This window comes from Balaenoptera physalus (genome assembly GCF_965194825.1).
Source record: "Balaenoptera physalus genome assembly, chromosome: 12".
Taxonomy (NCBI): Eukaryota; Metazoa; Chordata; class Mammalia; order Artiodactyla; family Balaenopteridae; genus Balaenoptera; species Balaenoptera physalus.
Genome location: NC_138897.1, coordinates 5,133,390 through 5,159,146, shown reverse-complemented (window position 1 = coordinate 5,159,146; position 25,757 = coordinate 5,133,390). Strand labels below are relative to the sequence as shown.

The window sequence follows — 25,757 nt, the reverse complement described above, 5'->3', positions numbered from 1 at the left end:
CACTGAGTACTGGGAATTATACAATGAGATAAAGCTAGATACCAAATGTTGTAAAACCATGAAGGTTTTGGATTATTTTTGCTCTGGGTTATAAGAGGCCACTGGAGAATTTAAGAAAAAGAGATTTCCATTTTATAATATCAAAGCTTATAGAGATGCTGTTCTAAGAACTTTAACACGGTTTTATTTTTCTTCAGAGTAATTATCACTCCTTGGCATTATGGCATATATTTATTTGTTTACTCTTTTGTTTCCTGCATCAGTGAACAAGCTCCATGAAGACACAGGTTTGTGTCTGTCCAGATCATCTGTATTAGCAGTATCTAGATCACCTGTATCAGCCAGTGTCCAGATCACCTGTATCAGCAGTGTCCAGATCACCTGTATGAGCAGTGTCCAGATCACCTGTATGAGCAGTGTCCAGATCACCTGTATGAGCAGTGTCCAGATCACCTGTATGAGCAGTGTCCAGATCACCTGTATGAGCAGTGTCCAGATCACCTGTATCAGTAGTGTCCAGATCACCTGTATGAGCAGTGTCCAGATCACCTGTATGAGCAGTGTCCAGATCACCTGTATCAGCAGTGTCCAGATCACCTGTATGAGCAGTGTCCAGATCACCTGTATGAGCAGTGTCCAGATCACCTGTATGAGCAGTGTCCAGATCACCTGTATCAGCAGTGTCCAGATCACCTGTATCAGCAGTGTCCAGATCACCTGTATGAGCAGTGTCCAGATCACCTGTATCAGCAGTGTCCAGATCACCTGTATTAGCAGTGTCCAGATCACCTGTATGAGCAGTGTCCAGATCACCTGTATCAGCAGTGTCCAGATCACCTGTATTAGCAGTGTCCAGATCACCTGTATTAGCAGTATCTAGATCACCTGTATTAGCAGTGTCCAGATCACCTGTATCAGCAGTATCTAGATCACCTGTATTAGCAGTATCTAGATCACCTGTATCAGCAGTGTCCAGATCACCTGTATTAGCAGTATCCAGATCACCTGTATGAGCAGTGTCCAGATCACCTGTATGAGCAGTGTCCAGATCACCTGTATCAGCAGTGTCCAGATCACCTGTATGAGCAGTGTCCAGATCACCTGTATCAGCAGTGTCCAGATCACCTGTATCAGCAGTGTCCAGATCACCTGTATCAGCAGTATCCAGATCACCTGTATCAGCAGTGTCCAGATCACCTGTATGAGCAGTGTCCAGATCACCTGTATGAGCAGTATCCAGATCACCTGTATGAGCAGTGTCTAGATCACTGCTGTAGTAGCAGTGTCTGTATCACTGCTTGGCACATAGTCGGTACTCAGTACATATTTCCGGAAAAAAAATTGAATAAAGGGATGAATGATAAAGACCTGAGAAGGAACAATTTAGGAGATGAAAATCCAGTGTCTGTTTTGGTTATGCAGAGCATGAGATATTTTCTCAAACACGTACACGGAGATGTCAAGTAAACAGTTTGTAATACAAGTATGGAGCTCAGAGAAATCAGGACCAGAGAAATCAATTCTGGAATTATTCACATACATATAGCCATGGGACATGGTGAGATAGCTGAAACAATTGAAAGAAAATTCAGGTACTAATAACAATAATGTCATTATTTATCTGGTGCTTGAGACACGTCAGACTCTCAGCTAGAGAGGCAATTCTTTTCCCTTGGCTTGTATGGAATCGCTTCTCATTTTGCTTTTTATTCCTTAAGTCACACCTTGCAAGTCATAAGGGATCATCCTTTTAAAAATAATTTGAATGGAAAACTTCCAAAATAATTAGCTTCACCCTAAAGGAAATGAAAGCTTTGACTCCTTGAGAGTATAGAAGGAAATGTAACTTTTAACGTCAAAATAAATATAATAATGGGGCTGAGTCTGCCTTTGGGAGCAGCAAAAATGGACATTAGCAGAATGTATTCGTAACTGTCCCATTCTGGGTCGGAGGCCAGACCAGAATGATGCATTAAATGAAAATTTCACTGCAAGAGAATTTTTAACACTCTGCCCACCTCAATTCTCTTCCATCCCTATGTGAAGATCTGGCTAAAAATCTCCTGTGAGTTGTATATGTTTGGCTTTCCCTTCAAAGTGCAAAACACTTTTACTGCTACTTCCCACACTTCTGAGGAGGAAGAACCCAGGGACAATTCTGACGAACTTAGGGGGGCTACTTGATCGATGTCCAAGGTCATTCAGTGAATGAAGTGAATTATGGGGGTTAAAAACTGGCTTTATATGGTCTTTGTAAGTGTATTGCATCTTTTATAACAATCCAGGAAGCATATAAACTTTATATACCTTCTATGACTGCCCAACACATTTTCAGAGACGCCCAAACTCAAGTGAGTCATCTAAAGAAAAAGAAATCCCCAGGGAGGGAACTGGAAATATCTCATCCTGTTTATGTAACTGCTTCTCCCTCAGTTAGGTACCCATTAGATCAGAGTATCCCTATGCCCGTCCATGGTTCTGGAAGGTTCTGTCATCTGGGACTCATCTGGACTCAGTCCGGATATTGAACAGTGAAGTGGCGTTTTGCCAAGCGTTAGCCTCTCTAGATTTTTTTCAAACATAGAGAGACCCTCAGTTCACCTGCACCATCCCAGGTTATAGCACTCGTCCCAGGATAATTCTTATTAGTGCCCTTTATGCTACAGAAACGACCCTGAGTGGGTAATAAACTACATGGCCATGCTCCTCGTGTGGGGTTCATTCGTGCTCACCCAGCTGGAGCACATTTTATCCCAACACTAAGCAAGTCTCCCCAGTCCCTGACAGGGAACTCCCCTCCCTCATAGACTTCAAAACCTTGAATCTCTGTGATGGGGTTTTCTTTTAGGGCTGGAAAAGATTTTAATCCTCTGATAATGTGACAAGTACATATTTCCCTTGATCCAACAGAACGTTTCATTTTAACTGCCTTTCTTGAAAGGTCACATTCCCTACTATCCCCGTGGACCACCTCTGTGTTAGGACGCCTCTCTGGTTTATGTAACCTGTGTGTATTTGTAGTTTGTAGATGTGAGTCTGTGGCCCATCGTCGCTTCTCCCGTGAATAAATATTACACATACTCAGTTCCAATAAGGTGGGGTTTGTTTTTCAAACCGGTGGTTAGAGTCAACAGCCAAAGAATTAAAACAGATCTAGATGTTTAATCAGCCAATGAAAGATCAGGTTAAAACCAGAAGGCCAAGACAACTTCCAGCTGGCGTCCTGTTTGTCCTCGGAGGATGTGGATTTTGCCAGTTAGCTGTGGTGCAACTGTTTCAATGAGATTCTCTGTCTGTAAGAAATGGTCAGAAAGAAGGAAACTCCCTCCCTATATATTATACACTCATTATGTACTTTCACTATTGGAAATGATTATAATGACAACATCGCTTTTATTTCTTATGTGTTTAATTTTTTAAGTTATTCATCATCACCCCTCTTAGAATATAGTAATAACACAATACTAATAGCAATGACTAACATTTATATAATGTTTACTATGTGCCAGGAACTGCTCTAAGTACTACAAAAATACTAACATTCATACTCCCTAGAGCCCTGGGCAGTGGGTACAATAATCATCATCAATCTGCAGACACAAGGGCAGAAGCTCAGAGACGTCATGCGACCTGACACACGGCGAACAGCTGGCGGAACTGGGACAAGCCCGGGCTCCAAAGTGCATGTCAACCTCCTGGCTTTAATCCCTTGCTTACTTTACCTTGATCTCCCTCCCCAAGTTTACTTTTATTTTACAAAATAACACTGAAAATGACCACAACAATGAGCAATGAAGGTGAGTGCCTTAATTATGCCATTGTCCCTGGCAGATGACGTGCAGGACTGCAGGCTGGAACTGCCCAGGGGGCCACCTAACCCCTCATCCGTGCTCATCATGGGGGGGGGTCCCTTTCTTTTAGCTCTAAACTATGTGTCTCCAAAATGCACAAATAACATATGAGCGATATTTGGAAAGTTGCTTTTGGGAAGAGTGTGAATGCTCTAAAATGTGCACCAAGGCATCTAGAAAATAGCATCATATTAGCTGTAAAAGCTTAAAAAATCACATCCTTCTGATATTATTATGTACTTATCTGACTTTACATGGAGAATCAACGAAATGAAAGACAGGAAATAGAGTAGGTAAAATCCTCTTATGACATTTTCCAAAGGACTCTGAAAAGCAAATATTATAAAGGGAGAGGAGAAAGGATATTACTGGATACATCAAATTCTGGGAGCGCTTTGGGTTAGGTCTTCAAGATCTATGGGGTAAAAATGGTTTAAATGAAATTGCTGATAGCGGACCTTGCTTTATAAAGTTCTAAAAATTTATTAATTTCAAAATCCACCTATCTAATTATAGCATAGATAGTATAATATATAGTATAAGTATATATTATATATAAGTATATAATATATATTATATATGGCTTAATATTATATGTTATAGCATTATACTACATATGCATATGTATAACTACACTATACATACACATACGTATATATCTATATTATGTTATATTATGTATTATTATATATGTGTATATATATACATATGTATATGATCTATACATATGTATAGTATAACTACACTATACTTATATACTTATATACTTATACTAAATGATACTTATATATACTTATATAAATGTATAAGTATATATATAAGCATAAGTATTTAGTATAAGTATATACTTATAAGTACAAGTAGTATTTGAGGCTTTTCTCAAGCGGAGAGCTCTGTGTCTGTAGAAATGTACACGTATATGAGTGCGTGGTTGGCTTGATGGGAAGAGTCTCACTTTACCCCTTTGCCGTCCTGTAAGAACAGCTGTCATCTTCCCTTCCTTTCACCACTGCTTAGTAGCACCTCGAGACTCCAATAAAACACATTGGTATACACAACACAGATTCATTCTCTGATTGAAATGAAGATGCCTTTTTCACTCTGACAATGAAATATAAAGCTCCACAGGAAACAACTGAAAATTATCAGGGCTGGAAATGCACTTTCAGAGTGACTAATTCCTTACTTTCATCATGATGGCTGATGTGTTATATAACAGCAGTGACTTGAAAATAGCTGTTTAGAAATGGCAAATTTATTAATGCCTAAATTCACATTCCTGGAACTACAAAAATCAATGTATATATATAGTATCACAATAATGATGTTAACGTTGCAATATCGAAGCTATATTGAAAATCCACAAAAAGAATAATTATAACACTGTAATTGTTATGGATTGAATTGTGTTCCCCAAACAGACATACTGAAGTCCTAAGCCCCAGAACCTATGAATGTGACCTTATTTGAAAACAGGGCCTTTGCAGATGTAATCAAGTTGAGGTCATAATGGATCAGGCTGGGCCCTGCTTCAGTGATGTGTCCTTATAAGAAAAAAGAAATTTGGACACAGACACACAGAGAGAAGATGATTATGTAAAGATTGCGGCATAAGTTGGAAGTATAATGCAGCAAGCCAAGGAACACCAAGGATTTCCGGAACCACCAGAGGCTAGATAGAGGCAAGGAAGGATCCTTCCCTGGAGACTTCAGAGACAGCATGGTTCTGCTGACATCTTGATTCTGGACTTCTAGCCTCCAGAACTCACTCTGAGACAATAAATTTCTGTTGTTTAAAAAGAAAAGAAAATCTATATCGTAAGCCTTAGTGATTTAATTTACTCAACAGATAGATGTGTCTTTTTAAAGGACTAATGATGGCATATTCTGTACATCAAAAGTATGAACATTTTAATTTTATTAGCAAATAAGAGTCAATATTCTTCCTCATTTTAGTAGACACACAAATTCCTTAGGAATAACTCCTGTAAATATACTCAACCTCCACTAATATTAGCTGAAAACCAGATGCAGTTCACCCTCAAAGAGGTTTGGACCAGGTGGGGAGCAGAATAGAACCAATAAGACTACTCCATCAGAACCTCCTGGATCCAAGATGGCAGCCAGAGGTCAGCCGCAGGGTACCAAATGCCCTAAAGAAACCCTTGGCATTTTCATGCATGAAACCAACCTGGGTAGGGTGTACTCACCAGTTATTTATAAATTGATCTCCCATAGACAAGCACTTTGGGAGCCTAATTTATCAATCACACAAAATAGGGCTAAAAATATAGTGCTTTTCTTATCTGCTTCAGGGTTTTGGTGAGACTGAAGTAGGATAATATAGATAAAGTTGTCTTTAAATTATAAAATTCCAAATGCTAACTATTTCTATTAGATTCAAACCAACTGGAAAAAAAAAAACAAAAAAAAACTCTCATCTTCTTTAATCTTCCCACCCCTTTAGTGAGTGTTTTTGATGACGTTGATTTTAGACCAGAATTCAATAATAAAATAACAGCAACAGGACTTCCCTGGTGGTGCAGTGGTTAAGAATCTGCCTGCCAATGCAGGGGACACGGGTTCGAGCCCTGGTCCGGGAAGATCCCACATGCTGCGGAGCAACTAAGCCCGTGCGCCACAACTACTGAGCCTGCGCTCTAGAGCCCGCGAGCCACAACTACCGAAGCCTGTGCGCCTAGAGCCCGTGCTCCGCAACAAGAGAAGCCACCGAATGAGAAGCCCTCGCACCGCAATGAAGAGTAGCCCCCGCTGGCCACAACTAGAGAAAGCCCGCGCGCAACGACAAAGACCCAACTCAGCCAAAAATAAATAAAAATTAAGATGAAAAAAAAAGCTTAAAAAAGTAACAGCAACAGTAATAAAAATATTAATGATGTAGCGTTTACAAGTCCTTTCACACACATTGATTTATTTTATACCACAGTAACCCACAACTCATGGAGAAGTCCGGTGTTACCTTTATCAGCATTGTACAGTCGAGAGCACTGACATTCAATCCGTTTCTAGAAATTGCTTAAGAAGGCTCAGTAAGAACCGGAACCAAATCTCCCTGTCTTTCATCTGCCCCACACAGCCCAAATCTGCCGTGATCATTTTTAATTATATTTCATTGGTTCAGTTGGGAGGAAAGAAACCCTTTCTCAACAATATTTGAAAGAGTCTGAACACACCATCCTGACGGTTTGTGAGTCTCAGCCATGAAAGGGATTGGGGAAGGCTTGCCTGGTGCAGCTAGAACTTCCCGAGACCCCTCCGTGCATCGCTTCACCCTCTTGGACCTTGTTCCTTCTGAGTTCAGGCATGAATTATCTCCACTCAGAACTTAGTGGATATTCAATAAATGTTTATTGAATAAATCTGGCATTTTGAGGGTATGGGTAATTGCAAACATTTTTATCTACGATTTTGTTATACTTGAGAAGAAAGAGAAATCACTTACAGGAAAACTGATGTATGAGGCTCATTTGTGCCTTTGAGACTAATTTTTTCATCAGCAAAGTAGGGATAATAGCACTTGATGGAGGAGGCTTTGAACAGGGAGTGCAAAGGATTAGACGCACATTAGCACCATTGTTCTCCTCGGTCTTTTGTCTCATTATCTCAGAGTTGTTAGGTGAGTTTTTCCTTAGAATAAAAAGAGAATGAAGTCTAAAAATTGCCAGAACGGAATCCATTCCTTTAAGCCTTGTTATGCAGAATGCAATTTTGATTCGCGTTAGCTGGAGCAAAACAGCACAAACGGAAAAGGTTTTCTTTAATCATTCAATGCTTCACAATGTTCCCTCAAAGAAAAAAAAGTCAGTTAATAATGTTCAAATGCAGCAATTGCACAGAAGTAAAGTATGAGTCCCTTTGCTTTTTGTTCATTTAAGTAGAGCGTTCAGTTCCTGAAAAACGACCTTTCTTTTCCAACTTCTACTTTGACAAGCTTCCTCAAGATGGACGGAAGCAGTAACGGAAGCAGTAATCACATAAGACCCTGTTTTCAATCTCTTTGTGCCTTTATTTTAAACAGACAGGGAATTGGAAGACATAAAGTTTACATTCGTGCAAAGGTGTACGAAGGCAGATATTTTATTTAGAGACCCATGGAAAAGAGAGGGGTGTGATTTTTACAGAACAGAGAAAAAGAGAACATTTGACAGAAGGTCCAGGTCATTTCTCAGAGTGGTCAGATATACACTGTTAACGTGAAAGTGCATGAAAATCCATCCTTTAAGGTGGGTGCTATATCCTCTTTGAGAGGAGAAGAAGCATTACTTTTCTCACCTTTATTGAGGTATATGTGACAAACAGGAACTGTATATATTTAAGGTGTACAACGCGATGTTTTCATATACATATACATTGTGAAATGATCACCACAATCAAGTAAATTATAACATATCCATTGCCACAGTTACCATTTCCTCCCTCCCTCCCTTCCTTCCTTCCTTTTCCTTTCTCTCTCTCTTCTTTCTTTCGTTCTTTTTTATGGTGAGAACACTTAAGATCTACTCTCTTAACAAATTTCAAGACTATAATACAGTATTGTTAACTACAGTCACCATCACCAGAGCTTATTCATCCTGGTAATTGAATCTTTGTGCCCTTTGACCAGCATCTCCCCATTCCCCACCCCAGCCTCTGGCAACCACCACTTTACTCCCTGCTTCTATGAGTTCGTTTTTTTTAGATTCCACATATAACTGAGATCATGCAATATTTGTCCTTCTGTGTCTGACTTATCCCACTTAGAATAATGTCCTTCAGGTCCATCCACATTGTTGCAAATGGCAGGTTGCTTTCTTTTTTAAGGCTGAAATATACATACACACACACACACACACACACACACACACACACACACACACATATATATATATATCACATTTTCTCTATGCATTCATCCACTGAAGCAGCACTACTTTTATTGACCTCTGCGCAGCTGTGACTCCATGCCTGCCCATGCTAGAGAGACTAAACTTTTTTTAAAAATATCTTTATTGGAGTATAATTGCTTTACAATGTTGTGTTAGTTTCTCCTGTATAACACAGTGAATCAGCTATATGTATACATATATCCCCATATCCCCTCCCTGTTGCGTCTCCCTCCCACTCTCCCTACCCCACCCCTCTAGGTCATCACAAAGCATCGAGCTGATCTCCCTGTGCTATGCAGCAGTAAGGGAAAGAAACTCTATTTACAACATAAAGTCTGGGTCCCAATTCTACTTCTACCAATTACTAACTGCGTGGACTTGGCCATAAGTGACTCCCTCATTGGAATGGGGTCAGCTAAGAAGGTTATTAAAATCATTACAGGAGAAATACAAATAAAGCTCTTAGAGCAGGACACCACAGATAGTGAGTTCTCGGCAGGGTGGGGCGTAGGGTGAGGCAAGTGACCATTCTTTATCTGATCGCTGAATTTTTTGGCATCCTCTCAAACTTTGTGCCTGAGGCAGTTGCCTCGCTATCTTCATCCTAGTGCTAGCCCTGGTGTTAGTTGTCGTTATTATGATGGCGATAAAGATGATGAAGTTTCTCTCACACCTCACGGTATCCCAGCATCTAAGACAGACCCCACAGCAGGTGCTTAGTAGTTTGAGAAGGAAGACGAGGATGGTAGCACCCAGCTTTTTATTTTTTAAAAATATGTAACATTTAAAAACCAATTTAGCTGGTTTTCCTAATTCTATCTAAGTGACCTTGAGAGAATAAGATTTTATCATTCATTCATCAGTTCTATATTTTATAAACTTTAAGATGGAGGTGAGTTTTTTTAAATTCCAAATTATATAAAAATTAAATAATAATCAGATTTTGGTTTTGGGATATATGGAACACAGATCATTCAGAATACTATATATATTCTTAATTTGGTTAATTAATATAGCTTTGAAATGGCAGATAGTAAAAAGAAGATACACTCTATAAAATTTTTTTATAAATATTATAATTTGTGTATGTTAATATTAAAGATTCACATTTCTTGTTATTCCTTAAATGCATTATGAAGAGCAGAATATTAGCTGAAAAGAGGTGGGAAGTTTTCTGTTAGAAATATAAATTTCTCCAGAAAAAAACATATCATTTACTTTTTTAGCATCTGTTTTAACTTTGTGCAAAGAAAGCAGTTGAGACATAGAAAGGGCATAGAAAAGTACTTGCCTAGCAGATTACAAGTTACTGCAGGCATAAAAAGTATACGGGAAAAGGTGTGTTTTCTGTTCCTATTTTTGATCCCTATGCCATCTGAACTGACTTTCTTCAGCAAAGATTCTTGATGCCTATTTGAATTTTAAATAAAATAAAGTTTCCTCTCGCTATTCTTTTCACTCCTCCCATGCCAGTAAACACCCCAAGTAATAATCAAAACTATCTCCTGATTGGAAGGATCTAATTTGTAATAAAACCTGTGAGAAAGGTTGTGCAGAGTAAAGACAGTGCAAAACAAAAATGAGCCTTCTTCAAAAGATATAAGCTAAAGATTTAAACACATTTAAACAATTTCGTTAAACATGGGCCACAAAAAATGCCATTAAACTTGGTCTATGACAAACTGGCATGTCTTCAGAAAATGAGGATGCAGTTCTCATTACAAGTACAAACAAGACAAATACAGGCCAGCACTTCCTATTGGAACACTAGATGGTTTTTATTGTTCATTATTTATTCACAGTAAGCAGGGGATGGAGAGGCAGCTGACCTCACCTTGGACCTCAGACAGCTTGAAATGTTAGGGAAGTGTTATGGTTTCATTAACAAGGAATAAAGAAGTACAGATTATTTCCACTCCTAATACACAGAAAGCAAAAGATCAAAAGCGTAGAAGTATAAAAGTAAAAGGAGTTAAAACCCTATAGCTTATTTTCATGATGCCTAAGGTCAAGCCATTTAAATAAAAAAAAAACACTCCCTCTTGATCCCCTTCCAATCTATTTTATAGACGCGATTTCTCCATGTATCGTCTGAGTGTGGTAGAGTGGGTTCCTAGCGCTGGGCTTACTTAGAAGAAATGGCTCTGGGCCAAGAACAGAGGAACTTCTCAAAATGAATAAATCCAAATTCCTTTACCAGGGCACCAATCATTCTAGCTCTTTCTCAGATCATCTTAGTAGAACTTTCATGGAACATTTGATTTTAAACATGAGGAAATTTTAACCATCCATTTTTTTAAACATCTTTTTTTTAATAGAACATGATATTTAATAGAACTTTTTTAGATTTTATATTTTACAAATTTATAGACAATTAAATTACTTTTCTTATTTTTAAAGCTATATTTAGGTAGGCTGATGCTTCATCAGAAATGTGTTCAAATTATACCACCGTTACCTCTGGAGAGCAATGCAGTGTGAAGGATATTAAGTACAACCCTCACCTCTAACCCAGAGCTGAGGTGCACATAACAGAAAATACTAAGACCAGTGAAAGGTACAGATATTTCCCGTGCCTTCCTGCCCCAACACGGACACAGCCTCGCCCATCGTCCACAGCCCCCACCAGAGTGGGCATTACTTGCAACTGATGAACCTACATCGACACATCATTTGCCCAAAGTCCATTGTTTACATTACAGTTCACACTTGGTGTTGGACATTCTATAGGTTTGGACAAAATATAATGGCATGTATTCACCATTACAGTATCATACAGAGTAGTTTTATTGCCTTAAAAATTCTCTGTGCTCCACCCATTCATCCTAGCAACCCCTGGCATCCTCTGATCTTTTTATTGTCTCCAGAGTTTTGCCTTTTCCAGAATGTCATATATTTGGAACCGTACGGTATGTAGCCTTCCCGGATTGGCTTCTTTCACTTAGTAATTTGCATTTAATGTTCCTCCATGTCTTTTCATGGCTGGATAGCTCATTTCTTTTCAGGGATGAATAATATTCCATTGCCTGGATGTACCACAGTTTATGTATCTATTCACCTACTGAAGGACATCTTGGTTGCTTCCAAGTTTTGGCAATTTTGAATACAGCTGCTATAAACATCCATGTGCAGGCTTTTATGCAACATAAGTTTTCAGCTCCTTTGCGTAAATACCAAGGAGCATGATTGCTGGATCCTATGGTAAGAGTGTGTTTAGTTTTGTAGGAAACCATCAAAGTATCTTCCAAAGTAGCTGCACCATCTTGCGTGCCCACCAACAATAAATGAGAGCTCCTCCTGCTTCATATCCTTACTAGCATTTAGTGCTCTGGACTGGCGACATTCTAATAGGTGTGTTGTGATATCTCATTGTTGTTTTTATTTGAATTTCCCTAATGACATATGATGTGGAGCATCTTTTCATATGCTTATTTGCCATCTGTATATCTTCTCTGGTGAGGTGGTCTGCTAAGATCTCTGGCCCATTTTTTTAATCAGGTTGTTTGTTTTCTCATTGTTGCGTTTTAAGAGCTCCTTGTATATTTTGGATGACAGTCCTTTATCAGATATGCTATTGCTCCAATAAATTGCTTTCATTGCTGACCCAGTGGCCTTATGGATGAAACTTTGGCAGCTTAGTGTGTTGGCTTGCAGCAAGGGTAAAGCTTCAGACCCTGCACAGTTCTTGACAACAGCTACTTTGAAAAAATTTTTGCAGTATCTCTAAAGCTAAATATAACCCGCCAATTCCACTCTGGGGGATGTAGTCAACTAAAATGAACCCTTCTGTCCACCAAAGGACATACACAAAAATGCTCGTGGTGACATCACTCAAAATATTCCAAACCATAAGCAGTCAAAATGTCTACCAACATAGAATAAATATGTTGTGGCATATTCATACAATAAAATACCACGCAGCAAGGGAAAGAAATAAACTGCTGATATGTATAAGAATACAGATGTATTTCACAGACAGAATATGAGTAAAAGAAACAAAAGAGAAAATAATCTATGATTCCAATTACATAAAATTTTAAATAATGTAAAACTAATACATGAGGATAGTGTTTGGTGGTGGTGGTGGGTACCGATTGGGACAGCATTAGAGCCGTCCGGACGACGGGAAACGCTCTGTGCTTTACCTGAGTGTAGGCTGCATGGATGCAGACATATGTAAAATGTCATGTAACCATTGAGCTTAATACGTGTGCTTAATTGTAGTCATAACTCGATTTTTAAAAAAATCTAAAATGGAAAATAAAGGAATGGAAACACAAATCATACCCTTGATACCCTTTCTCACCTGTCAAAAGTTTACAAATTTGACCACCTGCTACTGACAAGTCTAAGAGGAAAGAGATGTTCCCATACATCCCGAGAGAAGCGCAGAATGAGTCAACAGCTGTGAAGGTGAATTGGCAATGTCCATCATAATTACAAATGCATGTGCCTTTCCCTTTCACCCAGGCACCCCACTTCTGGGAATTTATCACACATGAAATGATGTGTGGAAAAGGTCATTTATTGCCGCATTGTTAGTAATAACTAGAAAGAGACTGGGGACGCCCCAAACGCCCATCTAAGAGGAAAATAGTTAAACACACCCTGATAGCTCAACAGAATGCAATACTATTCAACTGAAAAAGCGGGTGAAAAGCTCCCTGTGTATTCCCTGCAGGAGAAATAGTCAAGTGAGAAAAGCAAGGCTCCAAGCAGAATATATGAACATGTTATTTATATCTAAGAAAGAGAAAATAAGAATATATATTTCCCATTGTTTTATTTGCAGAGAGAAACATAGAATCACGTGTAAGAACTGATTGCCTGCATGGAGAGAGGAGGGTAAAGGGGGCAGAGGTGAGAACAAGACCACTCAGTATGCGTTTTATAACATTATCCTGATCTTCAAACCACGTGACTGTGTTACCTTCAAATAACTATGTGACATTTCTAAATGGTGCTGGCTCAGATAGTGCCCTCTCTCATACCATACCCCCCCAAAATCAAACTTGTAGAAAGCAAACTTTAAACTCTGAAAGGAAATATAGGAGAACATTTTTATAACATCAGAGCAAGGAAGGATTTCTTTAAAACATATAGAAACAAATCAAACATGAAGGAAAATACTGCATTAAATTTAAAACATATATAGAAGAAAGACAACATAAATTGAAAAGAAAACCACAGACTGCTGCGAGATGATATTTGCCATGTGAATACCATAAACCACAAAGTGTTTTTATAGAGAGTCCATAAAAAGCTCTGTCAAACCAATAAGACATAAACCAATAACCCAAGAGAAAAACATGCAAAAATATGAGCAGGCAATTCAGAAGGAAAGAAACTTGAATGACCAATAAACATAGGGAGAACAAAGATAAGGGTGGAAATAAAACTCGGGAAATGCAAGCTAAAACAAAAATGAGACACATAAGACACTTGTCAGATAGGTAAACATTTTAAATATAAGTACAAATGTTGATTAGGACGTAGGAAATGTAATCCTTATTCTTTGAAAAAATAATACCAACAGTTTGGGGCAACTTGATATATCTGGCAAAGTTCAAGTTGCATGTAACTTCTGGCCCAGCAATTCCATGTCTAAGGGTCTAACCGGGAGGAATTCTCACACGTGTGCATAGAGAGACCCCTCCCTCCAAAAAGTAAAAACAACTACAGCTCAGTAGGGGAATGAATAAATGAACCACAGTTTATCCATTCAATGAAACACTGCACAGTGGTTAAATCAATGTACTGTAACTACACGTATCGACATGGATTCATCTTAAAGACACTTTGGGATCAGAAAAGAAATTGCAAGTTGCAAAAGGTTATGTACAACAGGGCGCCATTTACATGAAAATTCAAACACACAAGTTTACATGAAATGTATGTGGGCACATAAATACGTGATAAATTTAGCAAGTTCAAAGTAGGCTTGACACAAATGAACTTAAAAATAGTAGGTGCTCTTGAAGGAAAGCCATCTAATGCAGCAATCTGGTCGCCCATCGACAACTGTGTATGAAGGACTCACTATGTGCCAGAGACATAGGTGTGAGGGATGCCGTGTGAACAAGGCAAATTCACGAAGTTTACAGTCTGGGGCAGGGGATGTGAGCGAGACAGACGACAGCCCGTAAGTATGCAATGATCTCTGTTGTATAGGAGCACGGGGGAGGGAACCACGGCCGAGGGCGGCTGTTCCATCTGGTGTCCTGGCATCAGCAGTTGGGAGCCGCACGGAAAGTGCACTACGCTGATGGGCAGAGCTTCTACACGGTGTGGTCTCCAGAGCTAACGAGCGAAGCTTCACTACCGAGCCTCCTCTCCCCCCACCAGCAGAAATCACACCCTCCGGCCCGTGCTCATGACCCCTGTAGACCCCTGACGGAAGCACGCGAAGCCCATCTGTAAAAGCACCTTTGTTTTACTTTCACGTCACGGAGAAGAGGGCTGCGTAACCAGCACAGTGTCTCACGTGTCGTACATGCCCCGGTTTCCGGTTCAGCATCTTTGGACCAGATACATCATCTCTGTGCACTGTCTTCTCCTCTAGGGAACAGGACCTGCTCACAGGGCTGCTGTCAGGATGCCTGTGCCTAAAGCTCTCAGCACATCACAGAAAAGCAGGAAAGAAAAAGGCTGTTCCTATTCTGGAGTTTTGCTCTCATAAAATTACCTCCACGTGGGAAGGGAAGTAAGTTGGAGCAGAATCGCCAGGAATGGGCTCTACAGAGCTTGGATTTCTTCTCGGCTCCCACACCTGCTCCAGATGGCCAGCCCCACGGCTGGGGAAGAGTTTGAAATCTCAGCGCAAGCCACGTCTGCCCTCGCCTTGGTCCTCAGACGTTTCTGGAGGTTGGCATTAAAGACTCTGAGTGTTGCTGTTTAAAAGTCAAAGCACTTCTCAGGATCCCTCCTGGCTGGAGCCGCTATTTCAAATCTCTTAAAACCAGCAAATTTAGCAACCCTGGGAAGCAGCCCCAGGTTAACTACTTGCTTTGGGCAGATGCATCAAAAATGAATCCAGGGCAGCCTTTGCCTGCTGTTCGTGGGACACGAGTGGTGAAATGTGACCACAGTGTGAGGTTGTGATCAACACCCAACAGAGGGAAGAGTCCCCTGAGACCACGAGCCAAGGTGATGCTGTTTGTAGCCAAGAATCAAGAGGAAATCTTTCCCATCCTATTGTCAAGTCACAATGTGCATTTTAAAAGATGTACTTTCCTTGAACCCAGCACAGCTGCCCAGCAAATCGTGCTTTTGTTGCATACTGTCTGTGGACTTCCACATGCCTCAGAATTTCTGATTCTGCAGAACGCTGATTCAGTCCGTTCTTTCCCAGGATGTTGTCAGAGTTCCTTGAAAATCGTCGTTTCCTGACTAACTTATGTAAAAATAAAACTTGGCAAAGGTAAAATATGGCAAAGAAGACATTGGAAATGTGTCTGCAACAGATTCGCAGTTCTGTTCCAACTTGGGAAGGTCCTGTTCCAGTGGGGCTGCTCGGTATATTCTGTGTCCAAAGTGACACATCCTATTTCACTAGAAGAATGGCCAAGTCATGGCGGGGTCTGGTTGCAATGACCCTTTGGATTACAAGAAAGATTTCCACGAGTGTTACTCTCAGGAGAAAGCTGCAAGAAACAGTAGAGGGGGCTTTGGATTCAAACTTAGGGTTCTGAAACATCAGAACTGAACCTCTGGAGCAAAGAAGGAGGGCAGCCTGGCAAAGACAGCAGTGAGGGGAGAGACACAGGACACTTGGGGACAGCAAGTGCTTGTTAGGAAGGCACGGGCCTGGGCTGGTCACTGAGTGTGGCCCCTCACACACCTGCCCCTCACACACCTGCCCTCACACACCTGCCCCTCACACACCTGCCCTCACACACCTGTCCTCACACACCTGGGGAACCTGCCCCGAGCTCTCGATTGGAAAGGGCAGTACAACTGGAAATGCAGGCTCAGGCTCCTTTGCAAGAACATGAAAATCAACGTCAGGGAGAAGGGGGAGCCGGGGAAGGAGTTGCAGAAAGACCCCCTGGGCCATTCAAATCTGCCACTTTGTCCTCAATAGATCCCAGAGTACCAACCAGCAAATGCCAGCCTGGGAGTTCCCAGAGACGGGCGAGTTGGAAGCCAGACCCTCAGGCAGCAGCTGGAAAAGTCAGGTCCCCGGTCGGGTAGCCCAGCTCCTTCCAGGGAGCAGCGGAGGGCGGGCTGATGCAGCTACAAGACAGAGCCAAGGATTGCCAGCAACCGCCAGAAGCCAAGAGGGTCAAGGAACAGATTCCCAAGAAGGAACCAACCCTGCTGACACCATGATTTCAGACTTCAGCCTCCAGACTGGGAGAGAATAAATTTCTGTCATCTTAAGCCACCCGGTGTGTGATAATCTGTCATGGCAGCCCCAGCAAACAAATACAACATCATTTAAGTTTTTCCCCAAATTCATAAATTATAGGGTCTGGGAAGCAGTGGTTAATTCAATCATCACTTAGGCGAACTGAGTGCGCATAACTGTCACCAACTGTTTTTGTCCATTGTTTTACCTGTATCCTTCATAATTCCCATCTCTGACCCAGCTGTCTCTATGACCCTGGACATGCCACTTCCCTGACAGCGGTGGCTGTGACACAGAGCAGCAGGGATGATGGGGTAGAAGGACAAACGGGGTCAGTTCAGATGCCTCTAAATGCTGGCTCCAAACAACGATGGGCTTTTCGTCGTCTCTTCTTTTCTCTCTCTTTCTTCTTTCTTTCTTTCCATTCCTTCCCTACTTCCCCCTTCCCTCCCTCCCTCCTTCCTTCCTTCCCTCCCTCCCCCCTTCCTTTCTTCCCTCCCTCCCTCCTTCCTTCCTTCCCTCCCCCCTTCCTTTCTTCCTTCCTTCCTTCCTCTCTTTCACTCCTTCTTCAACAAATACTCCTCAACCGCTGACCAGGGGCCTGGCACGATGCTAGATGCTAAGTGTGGGGTGATGAACGCAATGGGCTCATCCTACCCTCAAGCAGCTTGCCCTTGGGAGATCTTCTAAGCAGCATCTTAGTCTATTAGGCTGGGCCTGGAGCCCCAGAGGATGTCATTTTGTCTTTATTTCCAGAACAGAAGAGAAAGCACCTACACCATAGTCCTTCTGCCAATAGAAAATAGCTGTCAGTTGATATCTTTTTCTTAAGGCAGCTTCTTTTTAAAAGAAGGCAGGTGAAGAAATATTCAGATCGATAGCAACGGAGTAGCGTGGATCAGTAAACAAGCTCTCCATGGCGGCGGTGGGCATGGCTGCTTCGAGTCGCCAGAACCTCAAGCGCTCGCTTTACCTGGAGCGGGGTACCGGCCACAGGAGATTCGAAACAGACCAGGAAATAGTTTACATCCAGGAAATAGTTTACGAGACAGACCAGGAAATAGTTTACGAGAGAGCCACTGCTTATACAGAAGGAAGAATTCCATCAAATTATGCTTTTCTGAACTCGAAATGTCCTTGGAGACACAATAAACAAATGAGAAAGAAAACACATGAGAACATTCACTGGAGAAAACCAAAAACAAGTACAACCTAGTTCGTAGGAAGTTCACTGACTTGGGTTAACTGAAAAGCTGGTATTAATTAGTGAAGGGCTGAAACGGAGAACCGACCTGAGAATACTTTCATTAACGTTCCCTGGGAAGCACGCACTGACCTGCAGCTGCCAATAGCCTACAGGGACGGTAACCAATGCACCGAGAGAATTGGGAGGATCTGGGGGAGTCTGCCTGACTCTGGACTTCTCAGATGCACAAGCAGCGCATGGAGACTCTGGCCGTATCTATGCGAGAAGGAGGAAGCACCCAGAGCCCAGCGCTGGCACCGGGGGAGCCCCGCAGCAGGGCCCGGGCAGCCAGGGCCCCAAGACTGCGTGCGGCTCAGCAGCCCACAAGCGCCCTGAGTGCAGGCGGGGAGGCCGGTTGCCCTGGGCGCCAATCCCACTTTGCTTCTCAGCAGCTGCAGATAAACTGGGGCAAGTCATTCAACTGCTCTTTGCCTCCGTCTCCTCCTCAGTCGGATGGCAAAATGGTAGCACTCCGTCCCGTCGGGCTGCCGTGAGGTGTGCAGGGAGTGTGGAGTGAGGCCGGACCTTCCGCCCCACACCTGCTACCGTCACCACGGCCTCCACGAGGCCTCTGTAGCTGAGGCTGGACAAGGACATCCCCGCCGACCTATTGTCCACGCACCCCACCCACCCAAGTGCAATCCTAAAGCCTCTGCCACAGAACTGGACTTTCCCCTGGTCCAGGCTCACCCAGGGGTTACCCCAACTGCGGCAAAGGGGCCACTGTGCACAAGCTGCCCCCGTGCCTGGCCCTTGAGAGAGTGCCATGTCACTCTGCTGGTGGCGGGTCAGGCTGGCAGCAGTGGCAGCGTCTAAATCAGCCGTGGTGGCAGCTTGTGCCTGGGCTTTGTGCCCATCACCACTCACGGGTCTGCTCCCAAGCACTGGAGCTGTGGACAGAGGGACACCCAAAGGACAGTCCCCGTCTCTGCCTCCAACGTTGTGATCTCAGGTGGCATCGGCATCTCCTGAGATGCTCCGCTGTGTTCCCACTGCCAGAAGACCGTTCACGCGTCTCTTCCCCCCCACTTACGTGTGTCCCGTCTTCCTCGTCCAGGCCCCTCCCCTGCAGACAAGCCATCGACACAGGTCAAAAACCTGCACACACAACCGTCCCACAAGCATGTCTCTCCCTTCCCAATGAGCGACGGGGCTCCCCATCCTGCCGGCCAGGGGGATCCCCTTCCTCACTCTCCTCCGAGCTCCCCTGCGTGAGGCTGCAGTGGGCCTGCTCCACTCTCTTCCAGGACCGAGTACAGAGCCCACTGTCTGGGAACCAGGCCCAGGTCTCTCTGCCTCCGTCAGTGGGTCATGGGAGGCCCCGAGGCCACAGCTGTAGGCTGAGATGCTGGTGTTACAGAGTCTGTGCTGTAAATGACAATGTAAATGACAATACTCTAGACCGTCCGAGAGCGAGAGCGAGCAATCTCCAATGAACTGTCGTCAGTGCAGGATCTGATGCTCCCTGCCCGGCCCCACGGCCCGAGGGACCTGATACCGCCCAGACCCTGATGGGCAGATGCAGCCACGCCCTCAGCCGGCGGCACGGTGCTTTCCCAGCCGGGAGCCGCTCTCTGCTGCAGAAGGCCTTGCTCCAGATCTCCGGGGTCTGCACTGCCTCTCCTCTTGGGGGCTCTCCAGACCTCTCCCCAGCACCTCTGTCCACCACGGATGCCTCCAGAACCATCAGACTTGCTGGCTCACACTCTGCGATCAACAGAGCAGTTTGCGATGCGGCTGGACCTTCAGCAAAGCTCAGTTTTGTTCCGAGAAACCCTCAGAACTGGGAGCATCTGAGTCACCAGATAAATGGGTTGAAGTGACACTTTGCTTCCAAATGCCAGAGAGTCTTCCCAAGCCACATGCCTCTTTCTTAGTCATCTGGAAGGTGAATACAATCACTGGCTATTGATCCCAGAGGTTAAGACAACACGCCTCAGACACTGGCACCTGAACCTTCACAGCTTCAGCCAGTGCCTCGCCAAGGGGCGCACCTCCCACCTTCCGGCATTTGTGTCTTCTTGCACTTTTCCAAGATTCTTCAAAGCACTAGTGTTTGACCCTCCAGCAGGCTTCCCTTACTGCTTTATTAAAAGGTGTGTCCTCTGGGCTCCCCAAGGAACACGACTGTGGTGACAGATCTCCTGCTCTCACACAGCAAACACATCCCACACCTCTTCTGCCCAGAGCCTTCCTTCTGATCCCATCTCAGTATGATACCAAGGGGCTCAGGGATCCCTAGGTCACACCTGTAGTGCATCACGTGTGTCGGCCACCAAGGGCCCTGCCCTGGTGTCCCTGCAAGGATGCTGAATCACCAGTCAAGGGAGAAGGCTTTCATGACCACAATTCTCTCCCACTCTGCCTGATTTTCTGCCCTCAGTGGCACGGCACTTTCAACCTCCCCTCCCCGGTCCCCTGGGTCCTTGCCAGTACGCGTGGCCTTTCCATGCTTTGTCCTCCTGGTACAGGGACTTAGGTCCCCGCCGCTGTGCCCCGGATACTGGACTGTTGGCAAGGTGGGGAGGTGGGGCCAATGTGGGGGAAGCCAAGTGCCACGCGCAGAGTCTCCAAGTGAGTGGAGGACGCCCTTGCCTACGAGGGAACGCAGCTGTTCCCGGCAGGACAGAGGCTTCCGGAGACTGCAGGGCTTTAGGACTGTCACCTACTCCTGGATCGCCATCCCAGGTCTCAGAGCAACATTTTTCTCCATCAGGACCCTAACTTTGGCCTGGGGATGAAGTCAGTCTCCTTTGTAGCTCTGCCATGTTTATTGTTAAATCCTGGGTCTGGTTTTCAGCACAGTCTGCTCTGCAGCCCAGGTGACAAAGATCCCTGGCGGTTCTTAATTTTGGCTGAACATGGGAAGCCTTCAAAAGCTGCTGCCTGGGTCCCCCTTCTAGAAACTGTGAATGAGTCGGTCTCGGACAGTGCCTGGACCACAGATTATGTGAGTCTGGTGTGAAACCAAAGCTGAGAACAAATGTGTTAAAAAAAAAAAAAAAGGCTGCCTGGGAAGCCTCCACGGTTCCCAGCGAGCCTTCAGTTGGCAGTTACCTCACCTGAGCCCATCACTGTCGTCCAGGCTTCTCAAGAGCCGCTGACCTAAGCAAGGCAGCTCCACCATCCTTGAGTTACCACTGCCTCACGCACTCACGTAACCAACGCTTGCATCCCACTGGTAGCTTAGCCCAGCTGCACTTTGAGTCACTGGGCCACCCCTGCACACCAGGGCTCCTACACCCCATTTACACAGTCCTCCCGGTACACGATCCGGCTCTAGAACACCATCCTAAAGACCACTTTCCCCTTGTCAGTTTCCAGAAAGCAGAGCCGGAGATCAACCCCAGTGCAGGAACTGTTTGGAGACACGTGATCTCAAGAACAGAAGTGGGGGGCTGGGAAGGAGGGAAAACTAACACGCAGGTATGTGTTGGGCTGTTCGTCATTGTGGACACGAGCTCAATCCTGCTGGGACATCCTGAGGAATGATGTCTAATGTGTCTCAGAATCGGTCAGAACAGGAGAAAGTTTCTGCACCAGCTCACACTTCGTTTGTCAATTGTGATCCAAGAGGTGTGAACCCCTCACGCTGCTGGGTTTGCACCCGGGTCCAGACTGTGAACCCCTCACCCTGCCAGGTTTGCACCGGGAGTCCGGGTGTGAACCCCTCAGCCTGCCAGGTTTGCACCCGAGTCCAGATTGTGAACCCCTCACGCTGCCGGGTTTCCACCCGAGCCCCACATCTCAGTCTCAGAGAAGCCCTGGAGCAGACAAAGAGAGAGACTTCCTGAAACCACATGAAGCTTAGTCAGTTACACCCACGCGAAGTGGTTTCCGGAGACATGAATGGAGTGGAAGACGGGCAGAGAGGGTGTGAGGCGCCAGCATGTCCGATCCACAGGCAGGGCAGCTTAGGGAAAGGATGCTGAAGGAGCAAATGTGGTTAGCAGCTTTCGGTGCCGTCCAGGCTCACAGCAGAAAGAGCCTGGATGTGAGCCGCACGAAACAGCCCGCCGCCGTGAGCATGGACGTGTGCGTCACGTGACTCACTCCCTTGTTCTCAACCCCATGCTCACCAGGTTACCATCTGCTATAACCCGGCTTCCACGTGACTCAGCTTCAGGAGGAGAACGTACCAGAGAGAATGGATTTTCTTGTCCAGTCTCCATTATAAATTAATCAGGGCACTAGGACGGGATGCACAGGCTCTCAGGAACTATGAGACTGAGTCAGCAGCCCCAGGGCCGGTAAAGGCGAGCAGGATGGAGAGCTGAGATGAAAGTATGTCTGTGCTGAGAGGAAGAGAAGCCGGAAGAGTAGACTGCCCAAAGGTCCAAGTCACTAAGGTTCTAATGAACCTGGGGGAGACAGGCCACTAAAACTGCATTATTTGACTTTATTTGTGCCAGTGGACTGTTAAGTCTTGGAAAACCTCAGATTACAGAATCCGTATGTAGTGACTCGGTTTCACTAGCTAAAGCCTCCTTTGAATTCTGGAGGCACGGTCCTAGGACATAATTTGCAGTGTAAATGCTCCACGTGAGGAGTCTTAGTAAGTGTGTGCACGTGTGCGTGTGTGCACGTGCACACGTGTGTGTGTGTGTGTGCTTGTGTGGCTAGAATGCTTATGAACATGAGACCCACCCTCTTGACAAGGTTTGAAGTGCACATACAGTGTTGTTATCTGTAGGCACAGTGCAGTGTTATCTACAGCAGAGCTCCGGAATGTATTCATCTTGCATAACTGGAACTTTATACACAGTGAACCGCAACTCCCAGTTCTCCCTCCCCCAGCCCTTGGCCACCACCAATCTACTCTCTGTTTCTATAAGTTTGACTACTTTAGATACCACATATAAGTGGAATCATGCAGCATTTGTGTTTCTGTGTCTGGCTAATTTCACTGAGCATAATGTCCTCAAGGGTCACCCATGTTGTCACAAATGGCAGGATTTCCTTCTTTTTTAATTCTGAGTAATGTTCCACATTTCTTTACCCACTCATCTGTCGATGGACATTTAGGTTGGTCAATGTCTTAGCTATAGTGAATAATGTTGCAATGAATACAGAGTGCTAATATCTCTTCAAGATCCTGATTTCAATTCTTTTGGATAAATATCCAGACGTGGGATTGCTGGATCACATGGTAGTTCTATTTTTATTTTTTTGAGGACCCTCCCTACTGTTTTCTGTAGCTGCTGCACCAAATTACATTCCCACCCACAGTGCACAAGGGTTCTAACTTCGTCACATCTCACCAACACTTGTTATCTTCTTATCTTTTCAGTAATAGCCATTCTAACTGGTGTGAGGTGATATCTCACTGTGGTTTTGATTGGCATTTTCCTGACGATTAGTGATAGTAACCATCTTTTCATATATGTGTTGATCATTTGTATGTCTTTTTGGAGAAATGTTTATTCAACTCTTTTGCCCATTTTTAAATCAGTTATTTGATTTTTTTGCTATTGAATTATTGAATATTAACATGTTATCAGATACATATGATTTGCAAAAATATCTCCTATTCCATAGGTTGCTTCTTCACTCTACTGACTTCTACTTTTGCTGTGCAGAAACTTTTTAGTTTCACGTATTCCCACTTGTCTATTTTTGCTCCTGTTGCCTGTGTTTTTGGTGATAGATCCAAGAAATCATGATCTAGACCAGTGCCATGAAGCTTTTTCCCTGTGTTTTCATTAGGAGTTGTATAGATTCATGTCTTACATTTAAATCTTTAATCCATTTTGTGTTGATTTTTGCGTATGAAATAAGATGAGGATCCAATTTTATTTTTTTTTTGCCTGTGGACATCCAGTTCTCCCAACACTGTTTGTTGATGACTGATGAGAATTCTTGGAGGCTAGTAAGCTGGCCTCTCCTGGACTTCACATAAGTCTTTTAATCAGTATTTTTACAATCTGAGAATATACAAAAATAAAACCAGGAAGTAGGATTTACTACACGCAAAATACTGCGCATAAAAGAAAATAGAGAAACTTAAGGCAAAAGGCTGAAGGACAAAACCACCCAATTAGATGAAGAAGTGACCATAAGCAGCATAGTATCTGGGCTGTCAGATATTCTGTCTTTATCTTCAAAGTTCTGGGGTAACAGTGTATCTGCCTTCAGAGTACAATTGCAATTCACATAGTAGCCATGGAGCTGTAGATCCTATCTCCCTTTGCTTTCACATTTCCTCCTATTTCCACTACAAAAGAGTAGCCACCTTGGGGGGAAAAAAAAAAGATCTGATTTCTCTGATAAGTGGATTGAGGTTCTTCGGTAAATATAGATGCTCTGTCACTATTACAGAGAAAGTTCCATTTGCCAGGAAAATAACCACACCCCTTTGCTATCTCCAAGCACCTTACTCTTTGGGATGTTTTGGCATAAAGGGCTATTTAAACAAGTGCTTCTCTTGCTTTTAGGATGTGAAGCAATAAACAACAGCTGTGATTACTTAAATGCTGAAGTAGAACTGAATCAGTTTAATTAATCACAAAAGAAATTTACTGCCAAGTAAGCTGCAGAGGCAAAGCGATGGTTGTGACTGCACAAAATAGGGGAAACCAGAGAATATCGTTCTTAACTTCCTTGGGAGTGGTTTGAAAATACAGATACATCAGCCCTTCTCATTTGCTCTGGTAATTTACTGTACATATTTCAGGGATATATTTAATGCAGTCACAACGTTAACTGGGTAAGAAAGAGTGCAAATCATAAGAATTTTCAACAGAGTAGAGGTTTTCTTACTCCATAATTCAGGAGAGATGAGCCTTCGTAGAAAAGATCTTGATAAAAATTATGATGGTTTTTTTAAACCAATAGAGGATGAGGGACAGAGAAAAGGAACTCTCACTGTCAAGGTATTTTTTAGAGAAAGTGTCTCATAAAAAGAACCCGTTTGGGCTTCCCTGGTGGCGCAGTGATTGAGAATCTACCTGCCAATGCAGGGGACACGGGTTCGAGCCCTGGTCTGGGAAGATCCCACATGCCGCGGAGCAACTAGGTCCGTGAGCCACAACTGCTGAGCCTGCACGTCTGGAGCCTGTGCTCCGCAACAAGAGAGGCCGCGATAGTGAGAGGCCCGCGCACCGCAATGAAGAGTGGCCCCCAAATGCCGCAACTAGAGAAAGCCCTCGCGCAGAAGCGAAGACCCAAAGCAGACAAAAATAAATTAATTAATTAATTTAAAAAAAAAAAAAAAGAACCCGTTTGAGTCTTGGTCTTAGAGGTACGATTGCCAGATAAACTTGAATTTCAGGGGGACGAAAAGGTTATTTGTTGTTTATTTGAAATTCAAATTTAACTAGGTGTTCTGTATTTTTTGACTGTATACCTGGCAACCCAATTTAGAGTCACTGATCTCACCGAATGACGCTACCAACAAAGGATCACGTTTACTGAAAGAGTCGGTA

General features: G+C 43.6%; 1 protein-coding gene and 1 long non-coding RNA gene across 7 annotated transcripts in view; one reads left to right on the top strand and one right to left on the bottom strand.

The window, feature by feature from the left end:
* Positions 1 to 25,757, bottom strand: part of FBXO15 (F-box protein 15) — a 310,107-nt gene that overhangs the window by 79,112 nt on the left and 205,238 nt on the right. For 2 of the 6 annotated variants that reach the window (XM_082415907.1, XM_082415902.1), the window contains one exon: positions 7,356 to 7,499. The exons of 3 other annotated variants lie outside the window; for them this stretch is intronic. In XM_082415907.1, coding sequence (XP_082272033.1) covers positions 7,471 to 7,499 — 29 coding nt within the window. In that variant the 3' untranslated portion in view covers positions 7,356 to 7,470. Of the gene's footprint in view, positions 1 to 7,355; positions 7,595 to 25,757 lie in introns of those variants that run through there. One more of the 6 variants, XM_082415905.1, reaches the window with a different exon arrangement.
* The window catches only part of LOC309639131, a 253,725-nt gene that overhangs the window by 179,040 nt on the left and 48,928 nt on the right, over positions 1 to 25,757 (top strand). The gene's annotated exons all lie outside the window — the stretch shown is intronic.